We start from the raw sequence: 20665 nt of genomic DNA, 5'->3' as shown, positions 1-20665 counted from the left end.
TGCTCTACTGGAAAGTCACTGAACTGGGAGCCGCGGCACTGGGCGCACGTTTCAAGTGGGCTGGATGCCGGGGATGGTCCGTGTCTCTCCGAAGCCACCCACCGGTCCTCTTCCAGGCCAGTTCTTGTTTCCGCATCCCGCTAGCCCATGGAGGAGAGGGTTTTGGCCGAGCGCTCTTGGCTCTACAGGAAACTTCTGCTGCCTGCATGGCCCCTGCATTCGCCCTGCGTGGGTGCTTGAACAGCACGTGCGTCGGGTGCTGCTGCTGCACTTCGGTTATGCAGAGTGCAGCCAAGCAGTGTTGAAAATGACCTGCTTATTCCGGAATCAGTATCTATTTGTCTTGTTTCTAGATTGAAGGAAGACAGTTTCTCACTGAGCTAAGGTTAGTATGATTCTTAGGACCCTTCCAGCTGCCCAGGTGAGCATGGGGAGCTACAGCGAACAGGACATCACCGTGTCAGGTAGCTGGAGCTGCCACAGCGAGCGCAAGTCACCCACTAAAAGCTGGTAACAGTTTGGTCAAGGGATGGTGCTAGCTCTTCAAGGTCCGTTATGTGTGCGTGCACAAGTATCGTAGGATCGCAGAATGGTCGGAGTTGGAAGGGACCTCTATGGGTCATCTAGTCCAACCCCCCTGCCCAAGCAGGGTCACCTACAACAGGCTGCACAGGGGGGAGGAAAGGGAAGAAAGCCAAAGCCAGAAAACCCGGTGGCAACCACCACGTAGACCAGTAGATGACAAAACAACTCATCCAAAGATTCTTGGCTCTTCCATTCTGCAGAAGGCAAGAATAGACTGCCGAGTAAATGGCTTCTCACAACCAAGCATCAAAGACATATAAAAATCAAAGCTTTTTGAAGCCACAAACCTTGAAAAGCAAATATAGCTTCTGGTGCCGAAGTCCCACCGTGTGCCATTGCTTTATCCCCAGTGGGAGTGTTACACTTCAGGAGCACAGCAAATCCTTCATCCTCAGCTGCCAGCTGTGAGCTTCCCAAATGAAACGAGCGGAGAGGAAAAGCAGAGAGGCACAGGAGCAAGTTGGAAAGTCAGGGATTTTTTCCCTCCGTCCTATTTCTTCTGACATGGGCAGGTGCTGTGCTTCCTTTACCCCTGGCAGCTCCGTTTTTTTTGGGTGTGTGTAGTGGGATTCCAACCTCAGCTGGTGGTGGGAAGATCATCTTCCAGTGGCATTCTATGCCCAGCACAAAAAGGGTTTGATGGATTAAACCTGTCGCCAGTTTGACCCATGAGATCCAAGTCCATCTTTCCTGTTAGTCTTTATTTCTTCTCCAGGGACTTCTCCAGGGACATTTGGGGACCCTGAGCAACCACCCGAGCAGGGGCCACAGGCATAACAGTGTTCACCAAGTGCCACCACTGACTGCTCCAAAACTATGTCCAGCTTCATTTAACTTCTGAATTAACTCAACCTGCCCTGCAGGATGTCTCAGTCCTGGATTTATTGTACGGTTTCCTTTACTCAGGTCCACCCTGTAGCCAACCAGAGAGAACGCAGTGGGTCTGAAAAGAAAGGTGAAGGAAAGAAAGATTGAACTCTGGTTCCCTTTATCTCAGGTGAGTTCCTCGTGCATTACACCCTGCACTCGCCTACTACTTCTCATTTGGAGCGGGTCTATCAGGCACTTGCTAAGTGGCTTGTCACTGTCCACAGACACCAAGCCAGCAATCAGTAGCCTCAGCGCCAGGACCAAAATGCGTTCCCTTCTGTGCTGCGCCGCAGAGGAGGCGACATCTGAGCATGTTTTATAGCTGTGCCCTGTATCAAGCTCCTCATTATTTCAGTTTCACAGCCAGTATAATGAAGATACATCTGTCTTAGCTTTCATAGCATTGCTTCTGCTGACTGTCCAGTTCCTGGGAATCCTCCAGCACTGAAATTCCACCCTGTTTACTGTGGCCCATCATCATCTCTTGGGTCAAGCTGCTGTTTTTTCCATTGATCGGCTTTTGTATGAACACGGGCTCAGGCAGGGAAGCAGGGACGGACAAGCTGAGCATGAGAATATCTGGTAACCAGAAAGTGTCAACTGATTCTCTGAGTCTGCTCTGCTCTGCGTGTGGCATCTGGGTCTCCACATCCAACATCTTTCCACCTGGTCATTGGTGTCAATCCAAGAGCCCTTAGGAGAGAATCACAGGATGCCTTTAGGGAGCTTTCTGCTCTTATGGCTCTTCTTTCACCCCTACAAGTCACATCAGGAATTCTGGAGCTGCCCCTTCTCTCTGCCAGCACAGCTCAGCATAGCTGAGACTTTGCCAGGAGTCTGGAGGTGGCTCCAGTTTTGTGTCCATCCCACACCAATGTCAGCAGGTACCACTGCACACTGAGACCTGCAATCTGACGTGGCTGGCACTGGCAGAATGGCTGAAGCTGCTGGATGTGGCAAATGTGGAGACTCTTCTCGATGACGTTGAAGGTGACCAAAGGGCGAATTTGTTTTGGAAAAACAAGGGAAATAGTCCCTCATGGGCTGCAGGCAGTTTGGACAGAAACTTCTCAGCCCATGTAAATCCGGTTCCATCACCATGAGGACAAGCTGGTGGCCTGAGCGGGCCCTAGGCAGGTGAAAACATCCTCTGGGTAAAACAGAGATGAAAGTCCATGAGACTGAGAATGCTAAGGTGTGAAGGAAATCCTTTTGATCCTTTGCTGAATGTAGATGATGGCATATGTACATGCAGAGACGAGCTGGCAGGGGATGGGTACTGGGTCCCTGTAGTGTACCTCCATCGGTGGAGCTGAGCAAGTGACCATCAGTTCCACAGGGCCTGAGCGATCCTTCCTCATTCCCACACTTCTAAAGCAAAGATTCACGTTTCCCCACCACCCAACAGCACTGCTGCCCTCCGGTTAGGGTTAGACACTGCTGCTCTGTAAACGTCTCCGAAACGATAACGAGGACCCAACTTTTCTGCAGAGTGCCCTGGCTCTTCCTTCGTTGTTTCTTGAGCTCTGTGTCATGCCAGTTTGTGCCTTCAGAGACTGTAAATTCTCAGGTGCAACACAGCAAAAAGTCTCCTCCTCTGCCTCGGGGAGGGAGGCACATGCTGCTGCTCCGTCTTTCGAAGGAAGCTTCCCAGTGCGTTAGCATCTGCTTTACGCAGCCGATTGGGTGCTTAATGATGTGGAAGCGATCCGATTTCATACTTTAGGCCTGTAACATATACACATTTTTGTAACCATAATGCTCAGCACTCTTGCTAGTGTGTGAACCGTGGTCTTGCAGAGTGTTAAGGTGAAAAAAAGCGTTCCGCATGAGAAACTTCTGATCTCACAAATTGCAGGAAAACCAAACTCCCTCCCTCACCTGCCAGGTGTATGAATCCAGTTGATCTTTCTGTCAATCAGTCTCAATTTTTGTGAAGGGAAAGACTCTGTTGTAACACTTCAAGACTGTTTTTTACATCACTGTGACATGGAATTCATACAAGGTATGAGATTGACCAATATAGGCTAGCCTGCTACTGGCTGTACCCTGCTGCACGAGACTTTGAACTAACTTGCCTTCAAAGAGCTGGACAACAAATACCAGGTCTTAGGGGACCTGAATTTCCCTTAAGGAAAATCCTCCTCTCGAGGAGATCGATTTAATTTTGTGTTTTCTATCTACAGCCCAGAAAGGCAATTAGAAACGGAGATGAACAAGTGATATTTGGAAACAAGCTATGAACCCGGAAAAAGCAGGGTTTGGCTTTAGAACATTGTCCACTTCAACTGTTTTACTGGGAATGCAGAAGGCGAATAGAGACGAGAGGATGCAGCAGGGACTGAATGTAGCAGCAATTCCTATCAGGTGCAGGAGTGACTTAAGGAATTAGTACTCCAATCTACAGAGCCCAGTGACCTGATGCCGAAGGTCCCACCTTCAGGGATGCCCCAGGGACAGATGTCCGAGGTGGCATTCACCTCTTAAAGCCGGGGGCTCAGCACAAGCGAGCTAATCCCCCCACGCTGCGCAGGTCAGCAGGCTCAGGGGCAGATGCTGCGGCGAGGCGGGAGAGCCTGGTCAGCAGGAGACACGGCCAACGCAGTGAGGCGGGAGAGCATGGTCAGCAGGAGACATGGCTGACGGCCACCGCTGCCAGCTGCCCCTCCGTCGGTGCCCGGCGGGAGCGGCAGCTCCGTTCGCTGTGACCTGCGGCGAGGCTGACCGCCAGCGCTCGGGGAGGCCTTGTGACCCTGAAGGGTTTCAACATCATTTTCAGGCAGAAACTGCAAGGGGGGTGAAACTGGAAGAGCAGCCTGGTGACCAGCTCAGCTACTGACCGTACTAGCACAGAAGATTTGGGGTGCCGGCACCGTACATCAGCAGGGGCAAGGGATGGGCATGGTTTGCCTTACGGGGGGCTAACCCAGTCACACATAACTCCCTCCTCCTTTTCTTCCTCTCTTGTGTAATTCTCTGGTGTGTTGGAACTACTTGCATGCAGGGGAGGCACCCAGCTGGTTTAATCCGGTCTCCCGTACCCTCACGACTGTATTTGGGTATTGCTTGGTCAAGAGCCCCCGGGGACTGAACTGTTGCTGCCACTCAGGGCAAGGCAGGAGGTTTACATTAGATTAGCATTTAATCTGAATGGTTGTCGATATAAGAATCTGCTTCTTTCAGTCACGTGTTCTGAACATACATAAGGCATACACATCATCTAAAACTGACAAGGAGACATACAAAGTTCATTCATTTCACAGCACCAAGTGAGCCCTACAAAAAGAAAAATACAAAAAAATCTTACCCTGCACTTATTCTTCTATTAACTTACAAAAATACATTTGTTTTCTTAACAAAAGTACAACTCTGACAATCAAATAAAACAATGTGATTTTCAAAATACAAAAATAGTTTGCTACATATCGTCTATGGAAGCTTTCTATTTATTTTGGCACTTCCCATTATTGGTACCATATGCAAAGTGAGGACTGAGTACACCTCTGTTAGGCAAATATCACATTATCTCTCTGGGGAAGAGGAAAACGGTTTACAATCAGCCAGGTTTACCTTGCAAGAGACTGAATTCAGATTGGGTGTTGTGCAATTTAGAGGCAATTGCACAATAGGTCTAGAAACATCTTAAGCCACATCCAAATTGCTCTAGTCAACCACAGCCAGCAGTTTCGGCAACCCTTTTATCACCGGGCTGGGTATTCGGCTTGTGTGAACTGACACAGATCCACTGCCTTGTAGCTACAGATTTATAGCAGCTGAAAACAGAACCCATTAAAAAAAACATTAACAGCCTTTACTGGGACTTTTGGTTGTTTTTAAAGAAGACTGTTCAGAAATACTCAAATATTACAGAATAAATCAAAACCCCAAAACTGTTTTCTGTGAGGTTTTGGAGATAAGTGATATTGCTACAAAACTTACCCACTTCAAAGTCCAGTAAATCTGCTATTTCAAATTCAATCAGACTCAAAATTGTAAACAGGCTTATGGTTTTTATTGTTGTAAAAACATATGCCCCAGGCACACAAATCTTGATTTGTCCAAGAACCGAAACAAAAAACCCTTCAGCCTTAGACGTCAATTCAACAGAAGTCTTAAACATAGTTAACTCTTACCCACACACACTCAAAAGATATTCTTAAAAGCTCACTCAAGATAAAGCATTTTGCTGAATTAGGACAGTTTTTTAGGCCTCAGACTTCAAACTTGCCTGAAAAAGGTTTCAGTATTAAACTTAATGAGACGTTCTGTGGATGCACTGATTTTACTCCACAGTGTCTTTCAGTAAAAGCTTGCCCAGCTTCCAGTCCCAGCACTGAGGGTCACTTCCCAGATGGCCCTGAGCGAATAACTTGTGGGGACTGCCCCCAGGGACACCTACTGCAAGTGCTTCCAAGCAGCAGCAAGCCAGTCCTCCAAAGGCACTTGTAGTACAAAACGAAGGCACCCTCCCACATACTCATAGAGTGAGCCAGCAGGCGGTAAATTCATGTCTTGTCTTGCATTGCGCTAATTTCTTCAAGGCGAACAAGCCTTCAACTCTTGGGTTCATCACTCTCCCCTCCAGATCTACATGTCTTCAGAGGCCAGACATTTTAGCTTCAGCTGGGAACCAGCCTCTGGAGGTCTCTATCTCCACTGACTACAGAAGAAGCCCGGAAGGACCAGGTCTGAACTTCAGGGCTCCTGAAAGTGCCGGAGGTTAGGTGTGTCTTTCATCTACAAAATGTGCTCAGCAGTATGAATCTATAGTGAGGTTTCAGTTGATGCATCTAAAGCATGATGACATCCCTGACTGAAAAAACAAAATCACCATTTAAAAGTCAGGTGTAGTCTTAGTGTTATAAAACACTGCGTGCAAGCTGAGATTAACGGCCATGCCATGGTGTTTTGTGAGGCAGAGAGCCTACACCACATGAGAAATGGCTGAGTATCATGATGATAAAGGCCAAAACTTACAGAAATTTGAATGGCATAGTCTAATTTTTGGAAGGGTCTACTGATTTTGGGCATCTTGAGTGGAGATGTTGATTCTGAAAATGTTAAGTACTTCTTCTCTGACAAAGATCAGTCTAAAGGTTTCAGAAGCAAGGGACTCCAGAAATGGGAATTTTAAGATTCTGTTTCATATCAAATCTATAAAGTTAAATCACATCAACATTTCTTATAGAAAAACTCTATGTGAGAAAATCCTCAAAACATGTCTGCATCAGTGATTTGCTTCATACCTAAACAAAGTAAATCCTAGCTTTATATAGTATACTTCAGGATTCCCAAGTGCTTTCCAAACACACTAGTGTGCAATTTACTGGTAGACATTATGTTCAAAATCCACCCCAGCCTCCCAGGGTGAAATATATCACACGAGTTAAATTTTGAGTGATGCATCACAGTTACACTTTTTTCTCTTGACCTAGAAGTCCACAGAATCTCCTGCTGCAATGAGATCACAGCTTTCCGTTAATCACTGAAAAACAAACAAAACCCCCAAACCTTCAATAGCTCACATTCCTGAACATTCATAATGTCTTTTTTATCACAGTGCGTGGAGATAGATATCCATTTTGCACGGTGGCGTCCTCTCTTGATTCCATTACTGACTGTGTCAGAACCATCCTTTATCCTTTTCGATAAAATGTGAGCAGAGAAATGACCTGGAAGACTCTCACAGAGTTGTGCGTGGGATGTGAGACTGTATTTGGAAAGTCATTGTATCAGAGGCTTCAGACCAAGGTGCCCTCTTTGTGGTCATCCAGATTCTCTGTGCTTTGATGGCTCTTTCTGTTAAAAGCAGGACAAATGATACGTGAACAGACTTCTGGCTTCTGTTGCTGACTAATCAAGCCACAGCTTGGCAATTCGCAAGAAATGAGAACCAGCAGCAAGGTGTGGTTGTCATGGACAGTGACTAAAATACCTAAACAGAGGGACCAGTCCCATTTTAGATTGTTTAGCCTGTCCCCTCAGGTCTGCAGCGGCCACTCAAGAAAGCAGCTGGTGCACGAGAGGCCTGTGGCGTATCTGCCAACCCCACGCAGGTATCTGACATACCTTAGGGCAGCGAACTGGTCCCAGATACCCACGCTTAGGCCCTGGAATTGATCCCTTAGCATGGAAATCAGCTTCCAATTCCAGTAACTTGAGACAATAAAAGCAAGAGAGAGTAGCAACATATTTTGATATTTAATCCATCAATCTGCTAGGATCAACAGTTCTTACGTAATTCCTCAGCATTCCAAGGCTTTTTTTGACAGAGGTGGATGATTTTGAGCTAGACAAGATTTTCTTTGGAGGTGGAGAAAAGGGGAGGAAGGGAGAGCGTAGGATAAAAAGGGAAAGAACAGCTCAAAGCTGTCCTTTCTTTTTCTCCCACCATCTTTCCTGCCTACGCCTCTAAATAGTTTGGATGTTTCTTATATGTCATGAACACCAAGAATGCAGTCAAGAATCCCATTGTAACTATTCACATTTTCTCCAGAAATTTAACCCACGTAGAATATTCTTTGTCTCAGGCTTGAAACACTGTACCGCAACAGTGCTTTGTGCGCCACCCCAGAAACAAAGTAAAATATAGCAGCTGATATCTCTGATAAATCGTGCTCTAAGCAGGTCCTCCACACTACAAAAATAAGATACTGGAGCATGTAATGGTACCATTCAGTTAATAATTCAACTAACAGAGTGTTGCTTTGTTTTGTTGTAAGGAATATGGAGGCATATGTTGATAGCTAATAATTTTTTGCCCAGTATGACTAAGAACCACTGTGGCAATGTTACTGCTGTTTGCTGCCCGTTCAAACCTACCTTAATACTTCAAGTGCAAGCTTTGTTTCTTTCCGACTTTCTTCAGTGATTGGGTAGAAAAGAAGTATAAATAAACCTAGAAGGATGAGGATAGCAGGGACCGCTCCAATGAGGATTTTCAGGGTGAGGATCACATTGTCAGATTGTCTGCATATCCCTGGTTTGTATCCAGTAAACCTAAACAAATGGAAATAACAGGGACATGTGTACGTCCAAAGCTAAAAGGCAGTTGTTCATCTGAAGGCTCCCTTCCCTCCTCAATGCTGTTCAAGACTTTTTTCCCATTCGTCCTACACCTCTCTTTCTTCCTTCCCCCACTACATGTTTCAAATCTCATTTTTCACTCAGTTTCAGATAGCTGCATTACCTCTGTAATTTCTCACTATTATTATACAACATTTATAGTAGCTCTTCTCTTAGTAGTTAAATGTTGTATAATATTCCTTACAATCCCATGTAAGGAAGTTGATTTGTTAATGTGTTTCCTATTAATATTCAGCAAAGTATGTAGGTTCTGCTTTAAAAGTATGCAAGTAATCTGACCAATTTCAACAGCAATAATTACCTTCAATTTAAACATACACTTAAGCACTCTTCTCCAGATAGACAAATTTACTCAAGTGCTTAGAGTTGGGTACACACTTACAGTTCACTGGTTCAGGGCTTCCATGCAGTCCCACAACAGCTGATATACTCAAATTCCCATTCCTAATTTGTAGAATGAGTTTATTTTCTTCTGAATATGCACCTATGAAAACTACAGCTCATTTGGCACCATTTTGTCTTCTGTGTTCTCCCACAAACATCTGCCTTGGCAAATTGCTGGGAGCTAACTGGAATGCTATTGAAAAGGGGCTATTTGGGGAACAGCGATTTGTTTGCTGGTGTTAGCAGTAGGCATCTAAAATTCCTAAGCCCAAAATATTCAACGAAGCATTGCCTGTTATTTAGCAGTTTCAGCTGAAGGCCCTGAAGGAAAACATTCTGGTTACCAAAACCTAACGTGGAGCCAAGAGTTTGACAATATTTTGGACAAGTTCCCTTCTAAGTGTTTATTGCAGGCTTGTGTGCTGTAGCAGCTACAAGCAAAGGCCCTTTCTGCTAGGTCATGCACAAAAGCAGGGCAGGAGATGGCTGACCACCTTCTCAACCTGTCTAGTCAGAACAGACAAGGCAAAAGTGGAAGGAGAGCACAAAGCATCTTCCAAACTGACATGGTCTAGGTGATGGGCAGAGCTGTGGGAAAGACTCTATTCCTGACTCTGAGCAGTGCCCAGCTCCCTAAAACCACGCAGGAATCGGTGGTTCTTTTACACCGAACAGGCCTCTAGGCAATCCAATCCATGTAAAGACTTACAAGCTGGTATACACAGTCCAACCCAAATGCAACAAAGAGCGCACAAAGCACCTGTATCACTTGTGGAGGACCTTCATTTACTGAACTTTCATGTTTAGTTCTTTATTTATGTAAGCTACTAAAAATTACATGAGTAATTTGGAAAGAGGAAAATCTAAAGGGAAGTCAGGTCTTTCTGAACTGAAAGATGCTAGGGCAGGCAACTTAATGCTCTGTGGTCTGACCTAGCTGATAACAATCCTGCCTTCAGTGGTCAGCCATCTGCAGCTGCTGGCACTTTCAGGCTCAGGGCAAAAAGGCAATTAACTCCACAGGGTAAAGGCAGAGTAATCTCTGAATGCTTTCAGAGTAGATCCACTAAGTGGAAACCCAGTGTTACTTACTCTAGTCCTGCTGCAGAAATTCCTAAGCCAATTCCTGCGGATAACTTGGTAAAGAAAACATAAGAAGAATAGAAAATGGTTTCATGTCCTTTTCCATGAGGATTCTGCAGGCGAAAGTTATCAACAACATCAGGCAGCATTGACCTAGAGATGAGCAAGATAAAAGAAAAACTCAAGCCAAAATCTCTTATCGAAGTCCAAACTTACTGAAAGAGTACACCCCTCCTTTTTTAATATCTGTTTGATGTAGTCATGAACATGAAAGAATCCAGTTCAAAAAGTCCTCCTGCTGGACAGGATGGCAAAAATCCATGTAAGAAAAGCAAGGTCACATACTACAAAGTAGAAAACCACTGAAAAACTATCACACACTTGCTGGGAGGTGACAGAAATCTTTAGACTGACTGTCATTCTAATCAGAAGTTGTGATATTAAAAAAAAAGAACAACAAAAAAACATGTTTCTTAAGATTTCAAGGGACTCAATCTCAATAGTTTCACTCTGAAATAACTCTTTTGACAAGCTAACAAAATTTTCAGAAACCAACGAGGCCTATTCTCTCTAATTCAAAAAGACTGGATTTGGTAATGGGGAATCAGAACGGAAGCTGCTCAAATGTCAACTGTGAATTGACATTTTATTTCCAATGTATGTTGTGATTTACTGTTGGAAAAAAAGGGCTTCTCACCCTCTGTGCAGAAAAGCTTATGTAGTCTGACAGCTTATTTCAACCTATGTTTCCATGATCTCTTGGAGTTTTCAGGGCATTGTACTAATGAGTAAAGCAAAACCTCTCTCGGTCTTGCTTTCTGATCAGTTTGGGCTGAAGAATAATTATTCCCTCTGGAGAGGAAATGTCCTGTCTTGCTCATCCTTGAGTAGCTCCCCCCCCTATTTACAATTCCTTGAGGACTGCTCGAGCAGGGATACGTAGCTTGGCTTATGTTTCTTCTGCTACTTTCTTTAATTGCTCAGCATTAATTGATTTATTTAACTTCATCATTCCTGTAGTTTTGTTAGAAACCAAAACTAAGCAACTGATTTACTGTTATCACAAGTTCTATAGCCACTTAGATTATTGATTCATCTACATAACGTTACATACAAAGAGCAGCCACAGTTACAGCAGACATACTCTGTTAACAAGAGGGCAACCAAAGTCACATCATTGCAATTAGCTTCGGTTATAAAAGCAGAAAAAAATCATTGGAAGAAGTGACTCTTGCCAAATTCTGCCTCTTTCAGAGGCAAATTCCAAGCAGTAGTACATACATGTAATGTAGGCATGTACCCCTTCTCCACCTCCTACCATGGCAACAGAAGAGACGCTGCAATGCTCAGACCAGAGACGAAGGCCATGCAGTAAGCCAGGATCAGGTTTGGAATGGTCACCAGCATGACTGCAAAAGGAATCATCCACTGAGGAAGAAGAAAAATAGTACATCTAACTTACAGTATGCACTGCTCAATGGTATATAGATCGTTCCCTTCAAAATACAAAACTGTGTTACAAAACAGTTCACCTAACACTTCAGTGTTTTGGTGAAATGGCATTTCCAAAGAGCCCGAGGCAAACCTATCCAGAAGAATCAGATAAAAATAGGACAAGCAATGTTAGTGCCTTGTCTATGAGCAGTATTACTGTATATAGTAATAAATATATTACAATATAGTCAGTACTATAACTGCACTAGTAAATTAAAAAGTCCCAAGAGCCTATTTATCAGTCATGAGACCAACTGGCAGACCCTGGCCATGTTCACACTCCTGAACTTTCACAGTCTCCAAAAGAAGTGTGGCCATATAAATACTCTTTGTGAAGAGCCCTTAAGTGAGCTAGTTCCCAAACTGTGCCCAGATACTTCTTGGGAAATTGCTAATCAGCTTGTGCTAAGATTTTTCTTCCAATTTAGTAACAGAGGTGACCAAATACCAGTTTCTATTCTAGGCCAGTGGAACTGTTTGATACACTGTTGGAGACAAAGCCCTGAAATTTCATCACGCTGCATTTCAAGGGGAGAGGCAGGGGTTTAACACTCATTTTAAACTGTAAATATCTCATTTCACAGATCACTTGGAGTCTTGAACGAAGAAGAGTTTGCTTACACCTTCATTTCCAACAGTCACTTCAAAGCAATCTAGGTACTCGGCAGTAACTAAAACCAAGCAGGCAGTGTGCTTTACTCCCACTCAACATGGCCAGATACGCTCATGACATTGCACAAGTCACTAAGGCCACCCTCAAAACCAAACTGATTTGGGATGCTCAGGATTTGTTTTCTGGCAGTACTTAAAGCCACCAGATTTCCTCAACTTCAGCTTGAAGCAATGGGCTTACAGGATTGAAAATCCACTCTTTTAAATGCAGGTTGAATGCCTACAGCCCAGCTGTCCCGTACCCATCACATGCTCCATCTCCCACGCCTGCGAAGCATGGGCACAGCACATGTAGAATCCAGAACCAGGGGCTTATCTACAGGGCTTTTTAATGATGGGGGATTAGTTTAACATTAAGTGTTTCAATCCTCTATCCTCGCAGCTTGGGAGCTGAAGGTATGAGAAGAGCTTTCACAGAGAGTGATTCCCCTAAGCGCTGCTATTTACAGTTCTGTATGATAAGTGATTCTGGAGTCCTGGAGTCTAATCCATTATGTTTATGTTTTAAATGCATTTCCCATCTAAAGCATTTGCTCCTAACCTAAGGAGGTAGAAAATAACCTTTCCTGACTGCAAGTTCCCAGCACAGACAGATAATCCTTGCATTAACCCAACGTTGTGGCAAAATCATTATTTCACCACAAGAGAGCACTCCAGTAATACAAGATTTTATGTTGCCTATAAGCAATTTTATGACTGCCTTATGCTCCACATGGGGCACCCACTCAGAATCCAAAGCACTTAAACAAAATTCTAGATGGATAATAATAATCATTGTAACTGTAATTTTCTACTGAAAGAGCAACATAGTCTGCAGGACTGAGGCTACAATGCCCTAAGTCTTACCCATGCAATGGTAGTGCAGTGTTCCTGCTGCAACAAACTGCTAATGCATCTCCTGCTTTTCTCCTTGTAAAGCAAATATTCCATTATTGGCACTCTGCTCCCTTGTCACAGGGCTGCTGCCCTTCGAGTCAGAAACGATATCCTACCATTATCGCCTGTCTTCCATCCACTCCCCGACAGCACCATGGAAGGCGACCCTGCTGGGATGCTAAAGGTGGTACTCGCCTGTGCAGCAGCACATTACGACGGGCAAATCAGGAAAAGATGCAGCTGGGATGTGAGTGGAAATAAGGATGGGAGAGTGGAACAGGGGCTGCACTGCCAGGACTCGCCCAAGGGCATGCCTCCATGCTGCACAGTGCTGACAGGTGGCAAACAAACAATTGCATACGTGTGGGGAGGTGGAAAGATAGGGGGCATTTTTGGATTTGTTTTGATTTTTCACTTAATACTCCAAAATCCACAATGATAAGCTATTATTGGCTAGGATGGAAGCTAGAGTTGTGAGAGAGAGCAGCCTTCCACTTTTAGACATCTTGCCAAACCCACGAACCAACAAGCTGCCACACTTCTTAAAATTTCTCGTGACAGCTTCGCCTCCAGCCGCCAGCTGAGAGACTTACTGATTGCAAGTTCAGTGTTTGCCCTCTGAGGGCAGAGCAGACAATCTAAATGAACAAAGTGCGTGGAAGCAGAAGCAAATAAGCACAAGAGAGTAATTCCTAGTCTGTCCACCAGCCTGATCATGGGAAGAATGCTGTCAAGTATCCAGCTTGGCTATGACCATGTAGTTCCAGAAAGCCTAGACTTCAACATTCTAAGAAGTTCAGATACTTAGTCAGTACTTAGACTGTTGGTCATCTCTTGTGGAGGAATGAGTAAAAAGGGAGCAATATCAGTGGAAGGAAGCCAAGATTCTTGTTGCTATCTACCTACTTTACCTTCTATACTCTTTCATGGGTCTCTTCAACATAGAATCACTTTAACAGGAAAAATTAGTCTGGAGTAGCGTGATTTTTTTTTTCAGGAAACTGAATTTCAAATTACATCTTCACCTTGAAAGCTGAGTAAGATTTTGGAGAAAAAACCCTTGTTTTCTCCCTTGTCTCCTTCCCTTGCAGAAGAGCATTCCCTGGTGACAAACATAGGAGCCTTAAATGATGTGATTTTATTTCACAGTGACTGAGAACAGATTAGTTGTACAGATCACACAAGGTGGTAGTATAGGAAGCCAGACACAAAATCCATCACTGAGCACATACTGAGTCCCCTGAGAAAAGCATACAAGGTGAAATAGAGAGGTGGCTTTTTTTCAATCCAGCCCCCACTTAGACCATAATACAATCAAGTGACTCAACTGTAAAATTAAGTTAAACCATGTTTACAGAGGTGCTGACAGGCGTTCCAGTCACGTCAAACTAAATTTATAGAGCCAAGTTGGTTGAAGAAAGCATTTTCCACAGCCAAACAGACAGAGGAGGAGATTTCCTAAGGAGGAAATCTGCATTCCCTGGTCCAGTCAAAGGTCCAATACTGCTTCTGGCAATTCCCTTTGCTCAAGTGGAAAAAAAAAAAAATGAGGATGGGACTTGGATTCCAGATGCCTACTTCAAAACACATAACGATTCAGCATATTTGGAACTTGGGTTTTAAAGTTAACTTCTGATTCTTTGGAAGTCATTCCAACACACAGATTTTAATTCCAAAAATTATAACTGTTTAATTATATTCAACAATTGTCACCAGACCTAAACTTTTCAGCTTTGTTCAGATTTTGACATACAGCTTCAGGCCTCATGCTTTGTTGTGCACAAGGCAGACAATTTTTCTTTCCTCTTTCATAAGTAATTGAAGGTAAACAGGGGAAAAATGGGGAGGAACAGGCCTATACAATGACTCACTGAGGATGATGACAGAAAATTGGTGCTGTCTGCACTAAGTGAAGGACTTAAAATAACCTGTCAGAGACGAGGGCAGGCTCGCTGAGCTGGCTTTGCAGAGCTGTGTCAAAGTTAAACTAGTCTTCTTTTCTCAGGTAGGTCACCATTTCTTTACTTCACTAATAACTGTCCATCTCCATTCGGAGGGATGTGAGCATCCCTGCCTTCTTACATTTCTAGAGAAGGGTGCATAACAGACTTCTGTTTCCTCCTCAGTGACTGAATTACAAATGTGGTCAACTCAGCACCATATACAAAGACAAAACAAGCCTTGTACAATCTGTCAACCTGAGGCAACACAGATTTGAATTTATGAAACCTCATTGGGGTTCATTTCTGAGAGCAGTCAAATGCAGAGTTTGTGCAGATTCTTAAATAAACTGGGACCTCCCTTCAGCACCAGTCCATTTCTCAAAAGTTTCTCTTGGAAACTTGGAATCTGTCTGAAATTTGGTATACCAATTTAAAACAAACTCTGAAACTGAGCAAATTTCATGTAGCTTGAGGTTATAAGCAATCGAAAGAGCTCCTGAAGTGTCTCCAGTTGTCAAATGAAGTGAGCAAAAGCAGCTATTTTTCTCAAAGGAATTGCTTACCAAAATCCCACATGCTGCACACTTCTTGCCAAATCGCTGCAGAAACTTCTGCCAGAAGGGAATGCTCACAGCTGCTGACACCTACAATTGACAAAAAACCATATCTGTACTGTGTTTACTGCCACTGTTTTCTTCAGCTGTAGAACTCACAGACATCTTTTTGTCTAGTGCATTATGGTCTGAAAGGAAGGTGAACTTGCAGATTCCTGTTTCTCCTCATCCTTCGAGTGATTTTTTTTGTTTTGCTTTTTTTATTCAGTATTATGTATTACAAACAAAAGGTATCCATGAGAGGGTTTACCACAGTCAAATATCAGAAGGCAGTGTCTTAAAATTTCCTTTTCCTAATGTAAGCCACAGCAGTTAAAGCTACACAACACAGTCATTAAAGTTCAAGCATATTGCAGATAGTCATATTTGGTGCTAATGCCTTTTGCCTCATAATCTGAACCTGACAAATGAGAAGTGAATTACGCTCTACCCCATCATACAGGAAAAAAGCTGAAGCTCAAGATACACTTATCTAAGACATACTTAGAGTACATATCCCATACTACGTTTATTCTTAGGAACAACCTGTAAGAGAAGTAGTCACTTACAGCCAATATTACCATTTCATATACTGTGATACTCATCTGGTAGTAGCAACTACAGGCAACATAGTACCAATGCACTGAGGTATTGCTACTAATGACAGTTTTACAATTGACCTCAATTCAAATGTCATCTCATTGTTACAGTTATATTCCCCTCATTACTGACTTTAACTCTACTGTCTCTTGTCTCTCTTCTTGGTGTCCATTACTTGCAGAGCCTTAAGATACCCAACAGTCATCCCTTGCTGTCCAACATTCTGGTTTTAATCATTGCAAAAGATCTGTCCTATAATACGGGAAAGGAAGAGTCAAAAAGGAGTAGAAAGGGTGGGAGACTGGGACCAATAAGTGGAGATGAAGTTCCCCTAAGATGGTTCCACAAAATCTTTGTGCCAAATGGGTCAGAAATCAGCAACAGCTCCCCTGAAAACGACTGCTGCAGTATTCTACATGGTAGACAAATCCTCTATGAAGTATTTCAAAAGTGCAGTACATGCACATCCCAGTAATTATGCAACATTAAATGTTCTACTTGTGTTAAAAGGACTTTGGTCAGAAGGATGAAAGTGACAGTTTTCAACTAATACTACTTGTAATCATAAAGTAAATCATGCAATACAGGACTGGTGTGTAACTGAGTCAGAAGTATCAGCCAAGCAAGCAGAATTCTACCTCTGCGTGTCAAGGAAAAAAGGTTCTGTAAAAGAATCTTTTTATCACACTGCCAATTGCTCTAGAGAGGAATCTTCATATCTCTGGATATTTTAAATATTTATCCTTGCAAGCTGCCTAGCCCAGAAGGCTCATGTGTATGAATACACAAATCCAAGTTGTTTAATTTTCAGCATATCAGACTGGAGAAAGGGAAAAGGGAGCTAAAATTCCAGACCTCCTTTCTGGCAGCAGCTTTTTCCCTTTATAGGAGCAGAAGGTGACTTATAGGTAAAAGCAAAAAGCAATGAATTAAAAGTGCCAAAGCATTATTTTTTTTCAAGTACAGTAGGGAACACCAGCTTTATTTCAAATAGGCAATACAAAAGATGGTGTAGCTTCTTAATAGTTCTGTCTAGACAGAAAACTCTTCTTGTCTTCTGTTATTTTGTGACAAAACCTAGTGAGAACCAGCTATCAAATAAAAATATGGGAGAGAAGTGCAACTCACCAAGATGGTCACCACCAAATACTGGAAGTGATTGCGAAGATCAGCAGCATGAGTGCAGAATAAGACAAAGTTGCTCTGCTCCAGCTATTGAAGATATTTGGTGACCACCAAAAGAGAAAGGAAAATTAAAAATGTAAAAATGATGTCATGTACATGATTCTGTGAGATTATTACAAGATCTGCAGGCTATAAATGCAGTAACGAGCCCAATGGGGCCGCTACAGCCTGGCGTCCCTAACCCAGCTATGATCCCAGAAGACTGGCCTCTTTCTGTTCTTGATTTAAAGGACTGTTTTTTTAAAATTTTTTTACACTGTGATGATTGTGCTCATTTTGCATTTTCTGTGCTTTCAATTAACAACAGCAAACCCATGCAGCAATACCATTGGGTCGTTCTGCCACAGGGCATGATGAATAGCCCCACGATTTGCCAGGTAGTCGTGGATGCAGTGCTAAAAGAAGTGCGGCAATCTTTCAATCAGATCTGTGATACTACCCAAACATAGTTGGTGATTGATTTGTCAAGTGTATCATTTGGGAGTCTCATTCTTACCTTGTTTGCAACAATTTAAGGAAGTAATAACTCTCCTGCTATCATGAAGCAACATGCCAATAACATTGGGGCAAGCACGGGGCAAACCATGCACCTAATACAGCATAAAAATGACCAAAACAGGAGCTGCCTTATGAGAGGATTCTGTCTAAAGGCTTTATTCTCTACTTTGCAATCGCCTTGTGTTGTTGTCACAGCCACAGCTGCAGAGTACTGCAAGAAATTGCCCTTCCTTTTCCATAACAATGCCATAAATCTTTCACCAGAAGCTCTGACTCCGAAACAAGTTACTCTTCAGCTGCAATTATGCTTATGCCAACTTCCTGTAGTAAAGCAGCTAACTGCTGGTTTTGTATACAAGCTTGGCTATGGAACGTAGCTTTGGGTCAGATATCTCCGTAAGTCTCAGTACTCATTGGATGGGAGGATCTAGCTGCACTGTGGTGTGATGACAGATGAAGCCACTGCCACCATGCTTTTTCAGGACTCAGGGGGGTTCTGAACACCAGAATATGGTTCAGGCCCAGCTCCAGCAATTCTGCAGAAGTGGAATGACAGAGGAGGATTAATACCCATGCCACAGCAGTATGCTCAACTCTTGCTCCTTTGTGCACCTGTAGATTATAAGTAGCCATTCATCTATATACAAATTAGGATAAAAGTTATATCCCTGTTGGGTTGCCACCAAAGCCTTCCCTATCTTGTGTCCCAGTTTATGCCGCCTTCATTTTAGATGTAGAACATCACACTCTGGGATTATGGCCATGGCATTTTTACCTGCCTATTCCATAGCTCACCAGTAATCCACTCACTAAATTCCATGAAGTCAGTATCCCTCCCTTGAACAACAATAGTGAGGGTTGCTTATGCTGGCTGGACTGGAGCAATACAGCTTCCAGCTCCTGCCTCCCCTCACCTTCCCTTGAGCCTGTACAAATAGAAAAATAAAGAGGTATGGACTGACAGAAGATATTTTTCTCTCCAGGTGTTATCAGCAAGTAGTTGGCTGCCAACAACTGGATGTGTACTGTATCCTTACTGACTGAATGGATTCTGGAAGGATCTGGACCATAAGTGACCTCTCATCTTTCATCTTCTCCCTGTCTCTGCTGTTACTCACAGTGCCTGCAGCTCCCAGATGTAAGCAGAAATGCTTCTGCTATTGTTTCTCATCCTTAGGCCTTCCAGCAAGGACTGACAGATACTGTAAAGGACAGCCTACTAACTGTGCCCAAATCTAGGCCAACAGGAAACTTCGGTGCTTCTTTGGCAAACAGACTTTTAAGGAGCCCTTTCAAGGAACTTACTAATTCACCAGGATTGTTGGTGAACACAGCACTGGTCTCTTACATGCCCCGTGCTTGCCCTCTGTCCTGATAGTCACTTGATAAATGGCTTATGTGACCAAGAGCCTGTGGACAAAAATGTGAATATTATTTGCTTTTCAAAATAAAGCCAATTTCAACTGATATGTACAGGTTCACATTAGAATAACCCATGTACTGTGTTGAACATAACTCAAAAATGAAGCTTTCAAAAGACTGCTGGACTATGGGGAATAAGCGTTTCTTACTGAGTCGCTTTTTTTCTACCGCTTCTCTCTATGGGAGGACATATTGCATCTTTTTGCGAGAGCCACATTCAACTGCAGGTCCTCATTGGAAAATTAGCTCTGAGACAGGGAAGACCTCCTGCCTCTGAACATCTTACCCTGACCTAATGCCTTCCATCACAAAAGACTCCATAAGAACCAGTTCAGCCACTACCTGAGAACAGTCACCTACACAAAGGAAAGGGGCAATGGTTTAAAGGGCACATGGTGTAGAGAAGAAGAGAGAGAAGACAAAAAGCATCCTCTAAGCAACTGAAACCACAGGAGACTGTAGATGGATAATATATAATGACCCAATCTGGGTCACTAGGACTAGTTCTTCATCTTTTATAAAGAAAAAAAAAAAAAAGAAAGAAAAAGCATCTTTAAATGGTCAGGACTTGGGTTTTGCTTCTCATTTGAAAGAACCACCTCCAGCCGCTCAGGACCCCAGGCACCGAAAAAGGGCTCTGGCTTACTACTGATTTGTAGGGGAAGGCACCACCCCCCATATCACCACCTCCAGTCACCAGCCAAAGGTTATTTGCATTCTGGCTGCCGCAGACTCTCCCGTGCTGGGACTGGAATGAGGCCAGAGCGCAGACTTAAAGTCTCTGAAGTTACCTGAACTGCTGTCGAGATGAGAAGAAATGAAGCCGTAAGTTTCACATATGGACCATGCTTCATGGTGAGTCCAAGCCCCTTACAAAAAGGAATTGCTCTGTCTGAATTCAAGGCATAAGGATCTAAGAGGAGTAGAATACATAAAATAACAATCTTTTCCATAGATGAATGTGAAATAATGATTATTAAATCTAGGCATATTTAAATATATCTTACCATCTTTTTCCTTTACTCCAAGAAAAAGAATGACAATTCCAAGAAGATACACACCTCCTATGACCCCCGCTGCAATCATATAAACTTTTGCCTTTGTAAAGAAAAAAGACATATTTGAAATAGTGACAGGATGATGACACACCGTTATGAAAATTTCAGTCTCTTTCTGGTGAGTCATCCGCAAATGAAGAAATGCCCGTCTACATACAGCTAACTGTCTGTCTCTTACCTCTGAAAAATGTTCATTTCTGCAGTTCATTTATAAACACCACCTACTTTAGGATAAATCCAGGGCACATAAGTATATATTTCTTGCAAAAAAAAGAAGCTGTGAACAAAAGGGCTACTGTGTTGGCAACCTGAATGT

At 43.3% G+C, this 20665-nt stretch overlaps 1 protein-coding gene across 2 annotated transcripts in view; it reads right to left on the bottom strand.

Moving 5' to 3' along the window:
* Positions 1-5276: 5276 nt before the first annotated feature.
* MFSD2B (MFSD2 lysolipid transporter B, sphingolipid) overlaps positions 5277-20665 on the bottom strand; it is a 40652-nt gene continuing 25263 nt past the window's right edge. For both annotated transcript variants that reach the window (XM_075414913.1, XM_075414914.1), the window contains 8 exons: positions 20299-20389; positions 20083-20204; positions 17315-17398; positions 15557-15637; positions 11327-11436; positions 10018-10161; positions 8278-8454; positions 5277-7254 (listed from right to left, as the gene is read on the bottom strand). In XM_075414913.1, the coding sequence (XP_075271028.1) occupies positions 7197-7254; positions 8278-8454; positions 10018-10161; positions 11327-11436; positions 15557-15637; positions 17315-17398; positions 20083-20204; positions 20299-20389 (867 nt within the window). In that variant the 3' untranslated portion in view covers positions 5277-7196. The remainder of the gene's footprint in view (positions 7255-8277; positions 8455-10017; positions 10162-11326; positions 11437-15556; positions 15638-17314; positions 17399-20082; positions 20205-20298; positions 20390-20665) is intronic.

This window comes from Opisthocomus hoazin, chromosome 2 (genome assembly GCF_030867145.1).
Source record: "Opisthocomus hoazin isolate bOpiHoa1 chromosome 2, bOpiHoa1.hap1, whole genome shotgun sequence".
Taxonomy (NCBI): domain Eukaryota; kingdom Metazoa; phylum Chordata; class Aves; order Opisthocomiformes; family Opisthocomidae; genus Opisthocomus; species Opisthocomus hoazin.
Note: the sequence above shows the minus strand (reverse complement) of the source record. Positions and strands in the feature narration are given on the sequence as shown.